Genomic DNA, 21,579 nt, shown 5'->3' on the forward strand with positions numbered 1-21,579 from the left:
TTCGTAAATTGGTGTAAGATACAACAAGAAGTGATCTGAGGTAATTGTAGCGTAAAATGCAAGCTAACCATCTACATGAGAACTGTTTCAGTAACGAAAGCCAATTTCACGTATGGACAGCAACGCAAGAGACTGGAAACGTTCATTCATTTATACTTCTCTCTACACCCGACGCTAAGATCGCTACCTATTATTTACAGGCTCAGAAACTTTGTTTCCGAGAAAGAATGTAAATACAATACAACTGAGCGATTGTACACGTACAACTTATCAAAGCATGCTTATCTACAAAAACAAAACGATTATCAGGCCACCTAATCTTTGTACGACGCAGCTGCTACAACCAATTCTTGCTGTGCGCAATAACAAAAAATGAATCATTCCTGTGATGTTGCTGAATACTCGAAGAGAAGCCTATTGGATGGAGTAGACTGGAAGAGAACACGGAGCCTACTGGTTAGCTGATATATCAGCGTCCACTGCATCGCCATTTCTGAATCTTTCATTTGCCTGACGACAGAGGCCTTGCACATTGACGACAGCAATTTAGGTCAGTTTCTATCCAGTACAACACATGGCACCTTATCAGGCTAAAAGGTTCGACTTGTTTCCTTAAAAAGGTGTGTATACCTGAAGGCGTTTTCCGAGCTGCACTTCGACCTCCGTGGCAAAAGAGATATTGTTTGCCAGAGATTTTAGCGGATCAACTGTTGGATCCACAGAGAGTAAACTTGGGATCTGCGGAGCATAAACCAGTCGCCACCGTGCCTGTCCAAACTCACCCTTGCCTTCAATCCTTGGCATCAAAGTTTCCAGCGTTGCAGTTGCAAGCTTCTTGAACGCAAGCTGTCCGTCACCTTCTAATAATGATTCCGCAAGCTGCGATTCAAAAACCTTTGCAGCCTAAAAGACAGGAAAGTAGGTCTAAGAACTACATATTAAAATATGATAGGAAAAGAATGCAGCAAACAAATTCTTTAATGATTTCAAAACTTCACGCGCTGTTCAAAATAATCAGATCACGCTATGAATGTCTCGTGGTAACTCACCGTGGCCAACATGGATACCGAGCGAGTGCAGGATGTGGGACGCATGCGAACCGCAGCAAAGCGCGACGATCGTCCACGCGACTCGGCCCCGGCTCCGCAGCAGGAGTTCCTCCTTCCTGGCCGCCATCTCCCTCCACTTGCGCGCGCTCTCCCCAACCCCCGCGACCGCTCCCCCTCGGCGCGCCGTGGCGGGGAACCCGCACTCCGTGAGCCTGGCCGCAAGCTCCTCCCCCGCGCTCGGCGGCGCCGGCGCCCTCAAGCGCACCGCGGCAGACTCAGCGAGGAGGTTGACCGCCGCCATCTCCACCCGCGGGAACAACAGCCGTGCAGTCGCGCTGGAGAGTGGGTCCGCACGGAGCAGGGACAGTCTGGAGATGTAGCACCGGCGCTGCGAGGAAGATGAAGATGGGGGAAGAAGAAACTGGCGGCGGCTACGTGCCTTCGGGAGATAAAGATGGGAGCAGTTAGGGTAAATAAATGCGTGGGTAAAATGGGCCATCAAATAAAAGTTCTCGTGGGCCCAGAAAGTTAAATCGTGCACAAACTATATTTGCATAAATGGCAACACACATCATCGTAACTCATATGTTAATTTGGCGTAAGCAGTCGGGGACAGTAAACCAAAAATGGTCTGGTGCGGTCTGCACACCTGGTTGGTCGGCCCAGTCGGTAGGTGGCCGGGGCTCCCTGCAGTAATGGAAGCCCAGGGCTCCTAATACTATATCTATATATATATATGTATATATATATATAGTTTATCTATTAAGAGCCCTGGGCTCTATATAACTGTAGAGAGCCCCAGCCCACGTCCGATCACTTTTTACGCAAGCGAACAGATTTATTGTAAACGGAAACCCATTTTAGCGTAAACAGAGTAACAACCGCGAGCCCTACATGTTTACGCTATTCCATTCTTCCGTTTATACATAATAGTGATTTAGCATAACTACTCCAGCCGACCCACGTTCCAGAAATAAAGGAATGAGCCCACTACCCCACTTCCCACGCGGTCAAACACTTCTATACCCTAACCCCCGCGCGGTCAACCATCCTGGCCGACTCGCCGCGTTTCTTCAGCGGTCGCCTGGGCGATTCTTGTTCATCCGCCGCCGCCAGCCCGTTTCGCCGTCCTCCACCGCCGCACGCCCTCAACATTAATCGCCGCCGCCGTTGACAGCATCGTCGAGCCGCTGCCGTTGTCAATCTTGCGCGCCCCGCGTCACATTGGCTCACGTCCGCGGTCGCTATGTCGTCCGGATTCCAAGGTGCTCGAGTTGATTTTTTAATTTTATGCTTTACAATGCAACTTCCTAATCTCCTTCCCCACTCCGGCAGTGTGAATCGCCTTCATTTGTCTCCGCGCGAACTCAACCCTAATCGGCGCCGCCGTTGACAGTGTCGTCGAGCCGGCCGCTGCTGTCAATCCTCCGCCACCGCGTCCTATAGGTATTTCACATGCCCACCAACGGTCTTCATTGATCTTACTGTTCTTGTGCGATTATGGTTCAGTTATTTATCATAGAGCCTTTAGGTTTGATAAAGGTTCACGGACCTGTTCTTTTGGACTCATTGTATGCTCAAATTGTGTGGGTGAAGATATATGCAATGATGTGAATTATACATACCTTTATGAAGTAGGGGTTGATATTTTGATGTGGAAACAAGTGTGGTGGGGAGGTTGAATTATGTACCGTGATAGACCGGACATGCCCTTGGGCTTCCTTGTATGGGTAACTTTCTGCATTGATAATTCCACCATTTCTCATAATGTAGGCTTTGTTTGGCACAACTTATTTTCAGCTTATTCACAAATTTAAGCAGAAGTTCTGCCAAACAGCTAGATTCTGCAGCAGCTTATCAGTTCAGCTGCTTCTCAGAATACACAAAAAGCAGCTAAGAAGCAGAAGCTGCTTTTCACCAGCTTATCAGATAAGCTGCTTTTTCAACAAACAGCAGCTGTGCCAAACAGGGCCGTAGTCTAGGGCCTCGGAGCATGATCCATGTTTGCATCCAAAGTTCCTGAGGTTGTTTCCATCTATCAGGTGTTGCTCAGAAAGTTTTATTAACTCCTTGTTTCGTATGAAGTGAGCTGCCTCTATGAGACCGGTGACACCAAATGCCCAGCACGAACCTAAAGAACAAATTACAAGCTCAGGTCTAATAGTGTGCGCTCAGCAACTATGCATATAAGTTACAGTAGCGAATTGCTAATAGGTAGTGACATTGCATGCTTACCACAGTATCCCTGATCTTGTATTGGTGTCACAGCTCCATAGGTACTCCAATTGACAAATGCCAGGAGCATGTCAGGACCTGGTGGTCCAAATGGGACATCTGTACCAAAAGGAGCACCGCCGCCACGAAAAGGGGCGCTAGGTCCTATAAGATGATAACATAGATATCTTTAGAATAAAGTAACAAAAGTATGGACAAATTGAGTCCTAGCCTCAGAATGAAGCAGTGACAAACCTAGCCTAGACTTATAATGGGGAGGACACCGATAAGACGATTAGTTGCAATTAGTAGTTTATAACCGATCGGCACCAAGGAAGCAATAAGCTTGACTAACAGATGACTAGATAACATTGCCCAGGCAGATTCCATTTCCTTTTGTTTTTTCCTTTTTGAAGGCTATAGTCCTACAGAAATGGACAAGTTGTGAGGTAAGGGTTTCTAGTGGCTCACACAGCTGTGCAACCCAGTACCACGCTGCCAACAACAAAACAAAAGTTGGACCAACAGGATTTCCTCCCCTAAATCGACCATAAACCACAGAGAAAGAGAGAAACCTGCCATCTATCCACAGAGAAAGAAAAGGCAGGGATGAGAATGGCGTGTTTGCCCTCTTTAGTGGCTCTGAACAACAAGATACAATTCCTTTTTTATCCTCTGTTCTGCATTTTTTTCAACATAGAGGCAGTTCTAGCAAACCAAACTAATCACTCAACAATCATAAACCGATCTTAGCACATAGCTAACAGCCACAAATCAAACCAATCCAAACTAGCTGAAAGCAAATGATTAGCTCGGGGTGACTTGGCCATATGTGCTTACGGCGCTGCGAATTTTTGCTAACACCTGTTTTTTGCTCACATAGGTCTTGCTGACAGAATCATTTACAAAAAATACCGAGTTTTTTTCTATTATAACACTTGTTTTAACAGGTTTCTCCCTTATAGTATTTTTAATGTGACCTTCTCTATAGTAGTATTTACAAGTGCTATTACTCTTTAAAATAGTATTCTCACCTCTTTTTATTATTTCATTTTCCTTTATTTTTCCCTTCTCCTAAACTTACTGTACTGCCCCCAATCCCCGTCACATATGTTCGTTCGTTTCTTGATAGCATTCGGCGCCGCCAAATTTTCTAATGTCTCTACCGTAATAGTGTGTAGCTTAATTGTCAATTCCCATCTGTACGTTCGTTTCTTCACTTCACCGTGTGGATAGTATATGCCAGCATCAAGAGCAGATCCCTCCAATACATTGAATTCACAATAGTTAGTCACGTTTTAATTTCAATATTTCACCTCCATAAACTGATATATTTTCAGTATTGAGAATTAGAAACAAATATACTACTTGATGGATCAATCCAACAACTGCAACATTCTTTTATGCACAAATGTACTACATGGTTTAAAAACTATCACAGATTTACACTTTTCAGGAATGCAAAAACTATTTTATTTCCTGTCAAGAAACGAACGAACAGATGTGATGGGGACCAAGGGCAATACACTCAGTTTAGAAGAAGGGGAAAAATAAAGGAAAAAAGAAATAATATTTGAACATTTGTTTGCATGTTTATTCAGTCATATATACATATTTATGTTGATGCTTATTAACTACTAATATTGCATAAATATACATTTTCTTGAGTAAATATTGTTTCTATTATCAGTCTCTTGGTTTGCATATATGTAAATGGCAATTTTTATAAGGCAATGATATAATTTTTTTGATGTTTGACTGTGTTGACATTTATTTCGTTAGGGTCATAAAACACAATTAATGACATTTTTTCAATTAGTTCGTATAATCATTGGTGTATATGTTGTTCTAACTCAATGAAGCGCATATGTTTTACATTGTTCTTTTGCAGGTTGCTGTTTCAACAATGTGGAAGGTTGATCAACCCCCAACCAATCCGAAGCGTTTAATCATTGAGTCAAGTCAAGAATGTTTCAGTGTTGACATTCCACGCTCGACTGACATGGCAGACCCTACAAATACGCCGTCTGATGGTGATCCTCCGCAGCATAGAAAGACGGGCGTTGCAGCTGCTGCTAAAAACATTGTTATGCCTAATGTGGATGATGATGATGACTTTGAGCCACCCAAAAAGAAGTGCAATATCTCAATGGATGCCCCAAATAAGACGCAGGTGAGTTTACAACATTGCAGAAATTAATCGTTTCCAATATTTTAATCATGCATCTAATCTCAATACATATCTTATGTGCTGAAATTTATACCTTTCTACATTACCTTAGCTCATTAATACAAAACAGTCATAGTACAAGTAACTTTGTATAAATAAGAAAGCATAAATTGTGATATTTAAGTATTCACATATTTATCCATCTATCTACCTTTTCATTTCAGAAGCTCAACATCAGATGCAACCCAGGAGATGTTCTTGCGTCCATTCAGATATTGAATGAAAGGCAACGTCAAGCTATAGTCAGAAAAGGATTTTCTAGTATTCTTGACATGACAATTGATGCAATTGGATGTCGAACACTTCTCTGTTGGCTCATGCAGAAGCTAGACCCCAGGGACATGACTCTTCATATTGGTCCAGACAAAGAACTCAAAATCACCAAGCAGACTGTCCATCAGATATTGGGTCTTCCAAATTTGGGTGGTGGAAAGCCCCTTAATATTAATGAAGCGAACGCTGCGGCAACACTTCGGGCCTCATTGAATATTAGCAAGGATGAGTTTGTTATTTCAAAGCTCCAAGACAGATTGAGGCTAGGCCAGGATGATGATCTTTCTATCAGATGTTTTTTCTCATTCTCTTCAACCGGCTGCTATTCCCAACAGCTAGCTGGTCTATTTCTTTCAATGAGGTTGTACTTACAGAAGAAATGGAGCGATTCCCTCAAATTGATTGGTGCCATCTAATTTTTAGTGACTTATGTGAGGCTGCCCAGAGATGGCACAACAGGAGCATTAACAATGTGTCGGCGACGATATATGGTTGTTCCATCATTGTTCTTGTAAGTTTCAAAATTAAGTTGTCAAATCTTTTATTAGATTATTCATTTGCAATTTGAAAATACATAGACATATTATGTGTTTACGTTCATTTGTATATGACTCTCATGAAATATTTATATTATGTAGCTGTATTATTTGGATCATTTGCATCATGCTGCTGCTCCAAACAACAAAAATGGCACTCCACGCATAAAGTATTTTAATAAGAATATTATAAGGGCGTTGTCAATGGCCGATAAGCGGAAGCCTCGCCAGGGTGGTGAACCATTTGGTGTTTGCCCTGTGAGTCTTCATTTCTTCTATCATATTTATCCTGTTCTTTATAACAATGTTATTTACAACTAGTTACATAATTATTAATTTTGATTCTGTTTCATCAGTTTCGTAGCCTATTAGTTAGCTTGTACCTTTGAACCCAAAATGTGCATTATGTCTTTACACTCAAACCTGACATAGTACAAGTTATAAAACATTAAGTAGCCCTTTCTTAAAAAAAACTCTATGGTTGGGTTACCAAGTTGATCCAAAGTAATAATTTTTGGGAGCACCATTTATGATTAACTTTGTCTTAGATATTATATAATTACCCTCTAGTAGACTAGTACTACTGCATGGATTTGCTTGACTCATCTTACTGGCTGTTATTGCGCATTCTTGCATTTTCTTTGTAAAGTAAATATTCTGATCAAACTCGAGCCGTGAACAGTACTGCAAATGGGTGTGGTGAGGGACTATTTGTCTGTTTGATTGGGATCTGCCAGGCATTGATCATGACCCCAGGCAGATGAAATTGTGCGCCTGGGAGCACCGCCTGTGCCTGGCAGGTTTCCTAGGGATCCCAAGCAAACAGCCACTGAAAGTATATATTCATGTCGAAATGTTTTCTTGCGTTCACTATAATATGCCTGGCAGGTTTCCTAGGGATCCCAAGCAAACAGCCACTGAAAGTATATATTCATGTAGAAATGTTTGCTTGCGTTTACTATAATATGGCTCCCTATCAAATCTATATTACATTTAGAATGTCCTGATAAATAAGAGGTGTCAGGATTGCTATCCTTGTATATGGAAGCTGAAACTTGCAGTATGCATGGCTGGATGGTTTAAATATAGTTTGTGGTCTTCTTTTCTTTCTTAGTTGGAATACACATCTTGATTTTAGTAGTCATATAACGATATCAATTCATGCCATGCGTCAATCCATATACATAATTATTAATTTTGATCCTGTTTCATCAGTTTCGTAGCAGCAGTGAGACATGTTACGTCTCAAAATCGCCAACTACTTGCCAGATTGAGGTTAGGTCATATACCCACTATGATCTTTGTTTGTCTGTTGCTTTACCATACTTATCATATCATTATTATCTTTTTTTACTTCAGTTTCCTATGACGCCAGAAACTTTTGATGAAGACCCAAATCAACATGATCGACTTCCCCATATAATCATCCAACTCCCTCTTATGCAAGACTTGATGGCAGATTCAGATGCTTCCTGTACATCAACGCCAGAAGTTCCAAGCTACGTTGATTGATTATGACTTAGAGGTTGGCAAAATATTTGCCTCTATCAAGCAATGTTTGAATACTATTGGTACAAAGCAGTCCAATCTAGCTGCTACATTTGGAGAATTGATTGATGAGGTTCTTCGGGCCGATGAATCTGTTACACCAAATACTGTTAGTATTTAAGCTTTACTTATATATCTTTTCTGTCTTGATATCTTGCATTTCATGTTTACATATTCTTATTAACGTATACTTCATATTTTTTGTGCAGCAAGGTCAGACAGTGGTAGGTGGCACAGTTGAAAATGATTCTGGACCAGTATTTGACAAGACTCCTATTGGGAGTGTTTCTGCACCAGGTCTCTTCTTATCTGAATTAGAATGTGCTCGCGCTCTTCGAGCATACTTGTGTTCTAGGTTCATTGAATTGGACAGGTACATAATTTTCAATTTCTTTGACTTGGCATATTTTTTAATTCTTTTTAATTCTGATTGAACAACATCGTGGCAATGGTATTGATACTATTAAGTTTTATTCAATCTTTGCACCCAAATATTTAGCATTGAATAGAAGCGAAAGCAAAATAGCTATACACATGACTGAACTTTGAGTTGTAGCTTCTATAGAACATTGCCTTGAGCATCCACTTTCCTTCTGTCAGCTCCAACAGCAGGCTGTGCCAGACATTCCAAAGTCAAAAACAGCAAGTTTACATAAAAGAGAAAAACAGAAAATTGAAATACTAGAATTCCCATTATTATGGCTGAGAGAGGGTGGTCAAGTTGCATATTATGTAATTTTGTATCTCATTATTCCCATATAGTACCTTCAATTCAATGGTCAAGTTTCATATATATTATGTAATTTTATATCTCATTTATACAAATAACATTTGTTTCTATTTGTTGTATGCTCAATCTTTTCTTATGTAGAAATATAATTGACTTTGGTGAACATCGCGCCAATTGTTGTGACATACAACAATCTTTTGCTGATGGCGCATGTCTCGACAACGTGTTTATGCAATGTTTCATTGAGTGTGTCCGCGATGACTGGTCTAAACATATTCCTCCACTCAATGCTCACCAGCTCATTCTAGATGTTAATGTTGGGGTATGACTTCTACATTTATACCTCTTTTTTAAATGCATATCTTTAATGGAAATTACATAATACTTCTCTATCCTATTAGGCTATATTGAACTTTGAGGAGCAGGAGCAACATAGTAAGTCTCCTCGTCCATTTGACCCTTCAGTTTTGGAGAGTTACCTATTGAAGACACTGCCTTCTTTCAAGCAGCTGGATGACTACAAATCAGTTAATTTCTGTTCCTTCACCCTCCACACTCTCACCTCATTTTGCTGCATTTAAATTTTAATCCAATCATCCATATCAACCTTAGTGTATTAAACATTTGTTATTTCCTTTTTGTGTGCATGTAGATAATGGTACCCATGCTACGATCTGGACATTGGACATTGTATGTTGTTAATCTTCAGATTGGACGCATACATGTGTTAGATTCCAACCCTTATGGACCAGAGATGGGTGGGACTATCTGGAAAAATTACCATTGTATACCTATGGATTTGGGTGATAGGAAGGTTTCATGGGCCAGGTTAATGATGAGTATGCTCAATCTAGCTATTCAAAATGCTCGACCAAGATCAGCTCTCCCTGCTTTTTTGAAGTACCCTATTGAACTCATGAATAACTGCCCAACAATGAAATTGGGGTCTAATGATTGTGGATTCTTTGTCATGAGATATATGCAGAACTACGACTACATGGTTGGAGCTATGAATGCAGTCATTGATCCGGTACATAATACATAGATAGTTTTTTTGTTGTTATGACATAATGTATGTACAGTTATGTCTAACTCACCTTTCCTTATATTTGTTTGCAGGATTATTCAGAGGACATTCGCTCTCTTGTACTGCATTACCTAATATTCCATCGACTAAATAGAAACAGCTTCGTGGTCTCCCACCTGGACAGATTCAAGTTCTCTCAGTAGTAGCCTAGTATAGTTTACTATCTTAATATTAGTATGAACATCATGGTCTGATGGCTTTTGGTGGCTTCAAGTTATCTCAGTTCTAGCTTAGTTTAGGGTAGTGTCACTGAATGGTGTTCATGTAAATATTGGTCTGTTGGCTTATGTTAGGATTCAGATAATACTTATGTCCATATGCAGCTCTTAGCAAACTCTTATATATATCGTACCAGATATGTTTTAGATGGTTATATTTATATATGATAGTTCTGCACTTTATCATTTGTCTTATGGTTTTTATATCTTATTCAGTGATGTTCTTCATTTATATGCTTTCTTTCTAAGTTCATTTATTCAGTCTTTTCAGTTATTCTCTGGATTGATTATGCAAAAACCTGATACTGTTTATGCATATTACTGAATATGTTTATGTTTTTTGTATACTTATTTACTTTATGCGCCTGTTTATCCAGCTTCATTGTGCTGCTTATCTTTGATCAGTTCTGTTCAATATTTTCAATAATTCCTTGTATTGACTATGCAAAAAATCCGATAATGTTTACGTATATAAATGAACAGGTTTACCTTGTTTTATGTACTTATTTACTGAATGCGCCTATTTTTGTTTTTCCAGTGTTAATGTGCTGCCTATATTTGTTCAGTTATGCATAAATCTGATGTTGTTTATGCATATAACTGAACATGTTTACGATTATTCATTTAGTATTTTTGTTTGGCGCCAGCCCCTACATATTGACTCCATTTCGCCGGATATTTGATTCTTTCAACATAATTACTGTATGAGATGCAGTGAATATATGATTATATAGCCAAACAAACCCATCAGTAGCATAGCTCATAACAAATAATTACGTCGCATTAATAGATATAATCCATACAATGAGCTTTTAACGTAAATATTCATAATCATCAAATAGTATCATGATCATAACATTTCAATATCATCCATTATTTATGTATAAATGTTTTACAATTCTGCCAAATTATCGTCATCCGAACCATGTTCTTCAGAATCAGTATGTTTATGTTTTTTTGATGTGGATGTCTCATTCCACTGTGGGGCCATTGTTGAATTTTTGTTTCTAGACCCAGGCGGTCGTCCTCTTTTTCTATCGGCAAGGCTAGCCAATTTAACCCTATTTTCCTCTACAGACAAGCAGGTTCGACTGTTGTGTCCATCAGCAATGCCACATTTTTGGCACTTTCGAGTCTTCTTCTTTTCTCCTTTCGCACCCAGTTTTAGAACTCTTTGTTCACTAGTTTTTATTGTCCTTCCCTTTGGCCTTGCATTAATTGGACGCAATAAGCTTATGCCATCTACATCATATTCCAGTCTCTACATGCCATACAAAGAAATATTTATAGGTACATATGTTATGATGCCAAATTATAAATAGTTACTACCATTAAATATACATAATATCTGCAATTTAATAAATTTAGATTTCATACCTTTCTAACATCCCCATATTGTGTTCCTTCACAATCATCATTTCCAACAAGCGTCATTTGCAGTTCAGATTGATGATGTGCATCAATATTTAAGCCTCCATCCTACTCATTAGTGCATTATAGTCAATATTACAAATAATGTATAAATCATCCCATTTGTTTGCACTATACATAAATTACATTGTTTTTTTGCCATAATATTACCTGTTGTCATGAATGTACTGCCACATGCTCCTCGTTATCACATTGCGATACATGTTCATCTCCAGCGTTTCCAACATCATCCTCTTCGCCCTGCAACGTTTAATTTTTACAATTAGCAATAATTAAGTTTTGAATAAAATTTTCAACAATTTTATATAAGGAACAATTGGATCTATACCATTAAAAGATCCAAACTTTAGATATATACCATGGACCCCACATGTCATTGACTCATGTGGACCCACATGTAAGTGAGATAGTAATGGTATGGATCCAAAGTGGTGATCTTTTAATGGTACGAATCCAAATTTCCCTTTATATAAAAGAACACCCACATGGTTGCCCTCTCCAGTAGTTGCACCACCAGCATTTTCACATCCTATATCTGGCTCTAAACGCCCAAGCATCTCCAACAGTTCATCCATTGTGTCCAAAGCCTTATCACTCCCTGCCTTTGACATACTAGCTGGGTTTACTACCTTCATTGCCTTTTTAAGCAACATTTTTTGCCTATATGATTTTGTTTCTCCATCTTTTCCACTCATTTTCCTGTCATCTCTTGAAAATTCCACATCTTGCTTAGCTGAGTATGTGTAACGCTTTAGAATGTATTCCTTAGGTATCCTCTCTAGTTGAATGTGCATGAATGTTCGGATTAGATGCACACAAAATAGTCCTACATTTAAACAAGGGTGCAACATTTCACATTCAGCTTTAATTATTATCGTATAAATAATATGACGTTATTTCTTAACTCTTGCTTACCTGTGTGTTCCCACTGTTTGCATTCACATTTAAACTTTCCTGCCTCTACATCTGCATTCACTTTGAATTGGTGTTGCCCCCACACGATTCTTTTCGATCTTGATGTATGCTGCACCAACCAATCATTTGCGCCTCCATCTGGATCAAGTGTTATCCTATATGCAGTAGCGTATTTTATTGACTCCTCGAACCTATTCATCACAGCCCTGGTGTATGCCCTTGCAACCCTAATTTCGAACATATATAGAGTTGTGGTTTCTTTTTGACCCTGCATATAAAATAATTAGTTACGTCGTGCGAGCCTACTAAATAGTATAATGCATAAATAATATTACATACCATACATCCTAGTGTTTCCTTTCCTTCTTGCATCTTCCTGCTATGCAGTAGTTTCAACATTTGCTTAGCAAACTCATGAAGTGGGGTGTTTGAATCTACATGAGCGCTCTTCACGAGTTTGTTCATGCTCTCGCTACGTTGCGTAGACACCATAAGCCCACAATAGTCATGTTTGAAAAAAACAGGTATCCACTCCTTACGCATTGCATATAATTTTCTAAGTGTTCCATCTTCATGCAGGTTGAATTCATCAATCAACAATTTCCATGCAGCCTCAAACTCTATTTCAGTCAATGGATGATGTACTATAGACTGGAATTTTGTCTTAAAATCCGCTTCAGCATATCGTGCATACAACTCATTTAGAAATGACATGTACCTATTTTGCACATGCCATAGACACAACCTGTGGACTGTGTTTGGGAAGACCCGACGTAATGCCACTGGCATTGCAGGATCTTGATCTGTAAATATTCATTGTCTGACATTATTATATGCATATTTTTATGCAAACATTGTATGTTACATAACAAAACAAGACTCACATGCATTGTAAATACGCACAAGATATTGAATTTATATTGCATGTACTTCGAGTTTATAGTCATTATATCTACATAAATCATACCTGTCAACATGACTCTTGGTCCTTCAGTCCCCATGCATGTCTTGAATGCATTAAATACCCACTCGAATGTTTCAACAGTTTCATCTCCCAATAATGAGAACCCAAACACTGTGCATTGTAGGTGTTGGTTTGCACCAACAAACATTCCTAGGGTTTTTCCATACAAATTAGTCTTATGAGTTGTATCAAAGGTAACCGCATCCCCAAAATCAACATACTCTCCTTGCTGAATAGCATGAGACCAAAAAATACTCAATATTTTTCCTTCGCTGTCTAACTGGAAATCAGAGAAAAATTGTGGATTATCCCTTTTGCATAATGAAAAAAAAGCCAAAAGCTTAGACACATCATTGGCATTCTTTTCTCGTTGCTTTGCCTGTTTCCTGTATATTTCAACAAAAATTTATAATTATTACTCATTAACTTGAAATGGATTTTAAAATTTATATAATAGATACATAAAGAAAATGATTCTTACAAATTAGCAATGTCCTTTGCTGTAATTGGTACGTTTTCTGGACCACCATGCATCTCAGACACGAAGTCCATGATACAGTGTTGCGGGATTCTGCTTTGCTGCATTGAACTGAGAAACTCCATGTACTCAGGATCATGAGTCTTGTTGCATTGTAGGTGTTTCTTTACAGTATCCTTCTTAATGAATTCATGATTATGTGTCTAAGTGCACCGGATCGATTCTTACGGCTACAATATTTTCTTTTGAGTCATCATAGATTTTTTTAGTTTCAAACCAGCCTTGCATTGTGTTCTCCTCGATGATGTATTACGGATTCTAGGATTACTAGCTAACCTTTCTGTATTTCTACCCTCCATTGAACAATTTAACCACTTACAGTTCTTTCTCTCCCTATACTTTTTAAGTGGAAAACCAACCTCATATGCGTAACGACTGTAAAAATTGTATGCCTCATCGACATTTCCAAATGTCATACCGATCCTAGGCACCATTGTTGGATCAATACTTTCAGGCTGTGAATTAACATAATCATAAATACAATTAATTTTATATTAGTTATAGTCTTAATGTTATTTAAATTGTATAATTGACATAACCAAAGATAAATAACTTACATGACTTCGGAGGATATTAGGTGTATCTTGTTCATGATCACTAATGGTCCTCATAGGCACCATTTGATTTGCTGCTACCATTGTTTCAATTACTGTTGTATTGCCATCATTGACCCCTGGCGCTCGTAATTCTGCAGGTGGTGTTACTATATTTATCCGTGGACTCGCACCACAGTTTGGAGATATAATTCTTGATGTGGGCGCTGCTGGTAGACCACTCCATGTGTCTGCAAGCCGGCCATCATATTTGTCTAATTATTTTATGAACTGAAGTAATAATTCAATTGCAAATGTACCTGGTGCAGCTTTGTGCAATGACGCAGAATTATCATCGACTGCTTCTTCTTCTCTGTCGTCATCCATTGTAAACAATGCAATACAATCAGCCACCACGTTCCTTTTTATATGCCCTGAGCTAACCAATCCCGTGTACACTGTTTACGCTATTTAGTTCGGTCAATTACGTACTATAAAGTTTGTTCCTGCATGCCAGGAGATATTGTCGGACTGGTGATAACAACTCGAGAGAATTTATCGCGGTTTGTTGAAACAGATTTATATTTACTGAAGTATATGCAACCAGTTACACAATTGTATGTACATATTTATGCCTCGCGTTTCTGCTTACGTGCATGCTGGGCGATATTTTCGGGAGGCTTCGGTTATCGTTCGCGATTTTATCGCGTATATCATTTTACGCTAAAATACACAAGGGTTTACGATCTCTTGTCTTATGATTTACGCTATGGTTCGACCAGACCATAAACCGCCGAACAAACCTGCGCTCTGACCGATTCCGTCTAATTGTATATATATTATTCGATCCAGGTGAGGCGATAACGATACTAGTCAGCAAGTGACGGTGACAGTCTTGACCCCGCTGACAAATTAACGCGTTTATTATCACCGGAATGTATATACTAATCATATCAGCATATATATAGTACATACATAACTCCAAATTCGGATGAGATCTTATACCATGGAATCTTCGGTACGATGAGATTCCATCAGCTCGTTAGCCATCGTGGATATGCAGGCCACAAGTACTTCAAATCAAATCAAACAAAAACCAATCAATCAACTCCGGCCGTACGATATATATAATGGATTATAATAATACTAGTATAATAAAGAATGGGTACGCGTCATGATCCGTTGTCTGAACAAGGCGGTCCATACCTTTTTGGATTGACGCACGCACATGAGGAGTCTGGTTCGCCGGCGACGCGAGGTTGTTCGCTCGCTCCCATAGGCAGTTTCTTCACGCCTTCTTCTATTCTAGTACGACATCTATTTTAAATGATAGGTATTTAAATTTAGTTTTTTTACTGCATATGATGGCATATACCTAGGCTATACGCAGTGTATTCCTTTCTTTCTTTTTTTGTTGAAATAAAGGTACAATGTACTCTTCCATATTTTGTTTGTTCTAAGTTAATATATCTCATATTTAACTAAAACTATATAAAAATATATTAACTGCTACCATACATCTTTAATTCTAAATTGTAAGCCGGTATATTACATTCGCTCTTCTAGTCATGAGAGCTTCACACTTGATTTATGTGGTGCTCTGCACATCATGTGCACCAAGTGCCATGATACTATGTAGGGATTATAATAGGGAATCTCTCATCGGCTTTTAGCTCCCCATCCTTGACCCCGCGATGATTTTTTTCCCGCGAGGATCCCCACGAACGCTTACAGGAGATATTTCTTTCCTATCATTCTCCGTAGGGATAAATCTCTATTGAGGATCCTCGTACCCGTTTAAATTATAATTAGAATGTATTTTATATATTATTAATGCAAAACATTGTCACTTATACACATTGTCAGATGTAAGAAATCATTATATGTACATCAAAATAAATGCATTTGTTCAATGAGTGATCTCTTGACAAACTAATTATTTATTTTCATCATTAACTATTATATGAAAATATCGTCACATATAAGTTTAACGGGTCCCCCCTTACTCATCAAGGAAGAATTTTCCCCCGTTTACATCCCCGTGGGGAAGAAACTTCCACATCTCTATCCCCTAATAGAGAAATTCATTATGGGGAATTAGGGATCGGATCTCCATTGCCATCTCTAATACTATGTATGGCACCCTTATTTGTTGTTGTACTTACAAGGTCAACATGGGATGGGGACCATACCAATTATTCAAACCAAAATTAAAGACAAATTTTTGTCTCCCATTCTCCCTCCATAAAAATCATTCTATTCATGTTGTTGCCATTAATTAATTTTCTATTCTCAAAAAAAAAAATTGAAGATATATCAAAAGGTCAGCCTCAAAAATCAGAAAGCGCAGACGTTCGACTCCCTAATGCGGACAGTCTGAGACACTAATAATCAAACTCAGACATGAATTGTGTCAAATTTGGAAAATGAATTACAGATCGTTAGAAGATGAATTAAGTATCGTTCGGCACCATTCGCGCATTCAAAGACTAATGAACCCGAAGGTGCCAAGTTCGGGAAAATGAAGTTTAGTGCCAAGCGTGGACCGTCTGGGACCAGAGGCGGATTGTCCGCGATACACTTTATCTGACATCCGATGACACATTTAATGATCTTATAGTCATTCATACAGTTGTTGTAATTAACTGTTGCGATCTAGTCGTTGATCTTGTAGGGGGCGGACCGTCCGGGCAGGACTCGTGGACCATCCGCGAGTGCGCAGACAACAATAACAGCTATGTGGGCAATTGAGAGCTATAAATACACCCCATCCACTCCATTCAATGACACTCAAGCATTCCAAGCACTTCATCCATTCACATTCATTACAAGAGCAAGAGCATTCACTCCAAGTTACACTCAAAGCATTTAATAGCCTCCAAGTGCCAAATTTGCAAAGTGATCAACTAGCGATTAGTGCCTTGAGAGAGACATTGAGGAAGAGTGTGTCTTGAATTTCTTGTGCTCTTTCTTGCTTAGAGTTTTTTATTTGTGTTTCCTTTCTCATTCCTAATCCCACTCTCATTCTTGTAAAGGCTAGCAGGAGACTCTATGTTTGTGGAGATCAACATGGAGACTTAGTGTCTCTTGATTTGAGAAGAAACACTCAAATGGTCTAAGTGACCGATTGAGAGAGGGAAAAGGTTGAAAGAGACCCGTCCTAAGTGGACACCTCAATGAATAGGTAGGTTTCTTTATGAAACCAAACTCCACTAAATAAATCGCATGTGTCTCTTGTCATGATTTGTTTGCAATTCTCAAGTTCCCTTGCTTGTGTTTGATTCCAAATCAATATTATTTCTCCCTAAAGTAATTCCACAATCATTTGAGCAATACATGCAAGAAGAACTACTCTCCCTCACTTCGATTAATTTATTTCTCGTTCTAACGCCAAACTGGAGTTTGAGTTTGTGTTTAAAGTGGTAAATTTCAGGTTTCACCTATTCACCCTCCATCTAGGCGACTTTTAGGGAGTGAATAGGCTACCTGTAAAATCCACTATTAGAAACCAATGTGGCACTTTGCCTCACCGCACAGCACTGCCACTCCCCAGCACTACCGCAGGTTGGGCCGTGCCAGACTTGGGCCATGCTAGAAATTGTGTGCTTTGAGTCGACCTATTGGGCACTGCACAAATGTACACCTATACCCGCACCCAACTCGACACTGTTGCTCGATGTAGAATCCTCAACAACAGCTACGTCTGCAAGCAATACATGGATGTAGACTTGGTGATGTACAATGGCAAGTTTACTAAATACCAACACTCATAAACATATGCATCCATGTAGATCGAGTGGAAAGAGAGTAAAGCACTCCAAAATATAAGCGACAAGATACACAATTTATCCCTACTTCAACTCACAAGCCTGCCTACGTCTACGTTGTTGAGGAAGCTAAAACACCTTTGGAGTCTCTTTCAACTCACTCCTCCTTTCTAACTCACCACCAATGTGATAAGTTGAGATTTCCACAAAGAGATTAGGTAATCACAAACTTTCCCATGGCTCATCATAAGCACGGGAGCTCATCGGGCGACGCCTAACCATCTAGGAGGCTTCCCTTCCAAAGTAATGAATGCACAACAAATGTTGATGAAGCCCGACAAGTACTCAAGGTTGGCTTGCTCTTAATCTTCTCTCTAGCTCTTAATCAAACACTAATCACACACTCGTCCGGGGGAAGGTTCCTCTAGGGTAGTCGTTACCTATCTCCTCCAGCTGACCAGCGGGCCCCAGTTACTATAGGCCTTTCCCAAATGCACTCGTTGACCGATGGGGCCCAGGGGCTAGGGATCTTATCCCTGACACATACATTTCATTAGCATAGCAATCACATCTGGATGTATTACCACTTCATCCTGAGTTGCTTGGATGAGTAGAGTATTAGGGCCAACTACATCAACACTTCTCGTAGGAAGAGAATGACAAATAAGTCACTTCTCATCAACACTAGCTCATTGATTTTCTCACCAAGTCATTAAAATTAGGATGGTTCAAATTACTTGTAAGACGCCACACAGGACTTAGACTGTCTTCAATAGAGTGTGGAAAATACGGGACGTGGGACAGTAGATGACAATGTTTGAGAGAGAAATTTGAAATAGGGGATGAAATAGGGAATCTGCTAGTGATAGCTTTAGGAAGAGAATGATAAAATAAGCCTGGTAACTATCTTAGATTTCAATTTATAGTCAAAATTAATTGATGCATATGTCACATCATCTATCTTATCTTAATTAGCATCTACTTTTATAGCTAGAATATGTTATAGCTTCTTTAGTTCTACTACGTACCCCAGTCCTGTTATGATTTATGTGGTTTAATGAAATAGAAAAAACTGTCATAAAAATCTTTGGCTTATCTCTAAACGGTGGCCATACTATAGTTTAGTTGTGACGTTTGGTGCACATGGTTTGCCGGCAATGTTGGAACTTGTAACATATAACTTTTATTTTTTGTGTTGAAATTGAACATAGGACGATTGCTTATAGTTGGCCACAACTAATATAAACATAGCAGAGTGGATGAGTATATAGAGAAAAAAAGAAAGAGGTTCAGAATGAAAGTTCTGAAACTCCAACAATACCATTGTCTAAGAAATACCATCTTTTAGAAATTACAAAAGCTTAATTAATGTTTTCAAAGCCCCTATGGATTCTCAAACCACTTTTTTCACAACCTGTAAGCAAGAAAATGTACTATATCCAACAAACTTTGACCAATGGCGTGTGCTTCTGTATACTAGCACACAATGCCTAGGTAGCATCTCCAAGTAAACATCATTTTAAATATAAATTTAAGGAGTTTAGAAGAAAAACACTTCTCCAGCAGTTATGTAAAGTAGGTCCCTAATTCACAAACCCCCTACAAATCCAATTTTGTCCCTACATGTATCAATCTTGTTGGAACTCCCTAAATCAGAGTTGGTGCTAAGTCCATCGCGAAAAACATACTCTAGCCACTGTTTAATACCGTCTCACCACCCTATTGAGCATAAATCCATCTCCACCTTCTAGACGCCTTACGTCGCCACCGCCAAACAACCTTAGAGAATGTAATTTCACGCCGCCACAGCTTCGACCTCCCAAAAAGTTAGAGAAGATTGTTGATACCGATTTCTACTGACAGCTCAATTAAAATAAATGTCACACCCATTTTTTTTGTTGACATAGACAACTTTAAAATTAGGAACCAACAAATACAGAACTATTAGAGTATAAATATTTTTTACTCCTTAAAGTGTTAGTGTTTTAGCAACTTACTAAATCTATAATTTAGGGTGCTAGATTTACATAACTAATGGATTACATCGATAAGATCTGCCTCGTTTAGCAGAAAACTCACCCATATTGCAGCAGCGCCCACCCTCATAGATTACTGTACTTTTGTTGTACAATCAACAGGTGCTGCAGTAAAATAGTGCCTTGTGATGGAGCCAGGAGATAGACGACGATTGATGAACAAGTGCTAAAGATGGACAAGATATATGTATCTTCACGGATGAGCACACATGCGTGCACTGTGATGTGACGATATGAAGCTTCCTACGAGCGTGTACACACATGGAGGAGTCATATACGACATCATCGTCGCCACTAAAAATAACATTTGACACTACATAGGGGAGTCATGCACTGTTACATGGAGGAGTAACATACGATATGAATTCTTAATGTTCCTTATCCATATCATTTGGCAGAACATGAGTTCTGTCGCATTCATTTTTTCAGCGAAACCATGATCAATAACATTTGACACTACATGTTCGCTCTGATGAAGAGGTTGTTGTGTCTCATGTACGAACTGAAATCCGTTGTCGATATACGGAGGGTTTCTAGTTGTATAAGACGAAGAGTTACCATCTCCGTGCTTTGTCCAAATCATGTAATCCTTCATAAATACTCGAGAGACCAGATGAGAAATGATTTGTTCTGTGTCATCAAACGACAATATTTTTGCAGTCAATGCATGGACAATATATATATGTGATTTGTCTTTGTTCTCCAAGCTTGGTTCATAGCGACATCAATAAAGTTATGGACCTCAAATATATATGATGGATCTAATCTTGATAATTTACGTATTCAGAATGACTTCTCTATCATTACATTAAAAAGCATCATTATTTAAACAACTAAACATATCTTGGATAAACTAATTTGAGAACTAAACATGAAGAGAGAGAGAGAGATGAGAGACAACATCTAACCATCTTAAGCAACCTTATTTGAGGAAACCGAGACAATAATCTAGTTACTCTTCTCTCTAACACATGGTGAAACTCTAGATCTAAAATGTGGCAAAATTGAGGTAGAATGAATAAAAATTGGCAAGAGAAACATAAACCAATCTTCTTTCAAAAATTAAAGATCAAAACCTCTACCCATGTTTTTTTGTGAAATCTAGACCTTCAAAATCGCTTTCAATGAAAGGTGGCTACGAGAAACAGTACTGATCGGGGAGGAAGGAGTTTTTATACTAAAAACCATCATAGACGGTTGGAGTAAGGAACCGTCAGTGGAAATGGGCGATTTGCACCGGCGATTAAGTTAAGAGAAAGGCTTACTGCATATGTGTTGCCACTGGCGGTTCTTGAATCGGGCTCACCCGTTTTTTTACTGGCGCACGATAACTGAAACCGCCATTGAAAAATTATAGGCACACATGCATAGAGCCATTTTGTACCGGTGATCAGCACTAAAAATCCGTTCCTTTGAGACTTGCACCCACCCAAAGTGATAAGGGTAGTCACACAATGTGCTACTAAGCAGCAGTCCATAAGGCCAACCGCATAAGATATACTCGGTCCGT

At 39.0% G+C, this 21,579-nt stretch overlaps 2 protein-coding genes across 5 annotated transcripts; one reads left to right on the forward strand and one right to left on the reverse strand.

The window, feature by feature from the left end:
• Positions 1–361: 361 nt before the first annotated feature.
• On the reverse strand, positions 362–1,350 carry LOC103648841 (protein SUBSTANDARD STARCH GRAIN 4, chloroplastic). Its single transcript, XM_008673238.2, has 3 exons — positions 1,024–1,350; positions 631–903; positions 362–524 (listed from the first exon to the last, which is right to left on the reverse strand). Exons 1-3 carry the CDS (start codon positions 1,348–1,350, stop codon positions 378–380), a joined length of 747 nt encoding a protein of 248 aa, XP_008671460.2. The 3' UTR covers positions 362–377.
• Positions 1,351–3,904: 2,554 nt separating this feature from the next.
• LOC103654406 (uncharacterized) lies at positions 3,905–10,071 on the forward strand. Of its 4 annotated transcripts, none has more exons than XM_035965325.1 (10): positions 3,905–5,436; positions 5,658–6,277; positions 6,405–6,560; positions 7,518–7,577; positions 7,662–7,959; positions 8,060–8,223; positions 8,722–8,902; positions 8,982–9,107; positions 9,233–9,610; positions 9,700–10,071. In XM_035965325.1, exons 5-10 carry the CDS (start codon positions 7,768–7,770, stop codon positions 9,808–9,810), a joined length of 1,152 nt encoding a protein of 383 aa, XP_035821218.1. In that variant the 5' UTR covers positions 3,905–5,436; positions 5,658–6,277; positions 6,405–6,560; positions 7,518–7,577; positions 7,662–7,767; the 3' UTR covers positions 9,811–10,071. The 4 variants fall into 4 exon arrangements, with proteins under 4 accessions (XP_035821218.1, XP_020403970.1, XP_035821219.1 ...); XM_035965326.1 differs by having other exon boundaries at positions 5,352–5,436; positions 6,190–6,277; XM_020548381.3 differs by lacking the exon at positions 5,658–6,277 and having other exon boundaries at positions 5,346–5,436.
• The last annotated feature ends 11,508 nt before the right edge of the window (positions 10,072–21,579 follow it).

The sequence above is a fragment of the Zea mays genome, chromosome 2 (assembly GCF_902167145.1).
Source record: "Zea mays cultivar B73 chromosome 2, Zm-B73-REFERENCE-NAM-5.0, whole genome shotgun sequence".
Classification (NCBI taxonomy): domain Eukaryota; kingdom Viridiplantae; phylum Streptophyta; class Magnoliopsida; order Poales; family Poaceae; genus Zea; species Zea mays.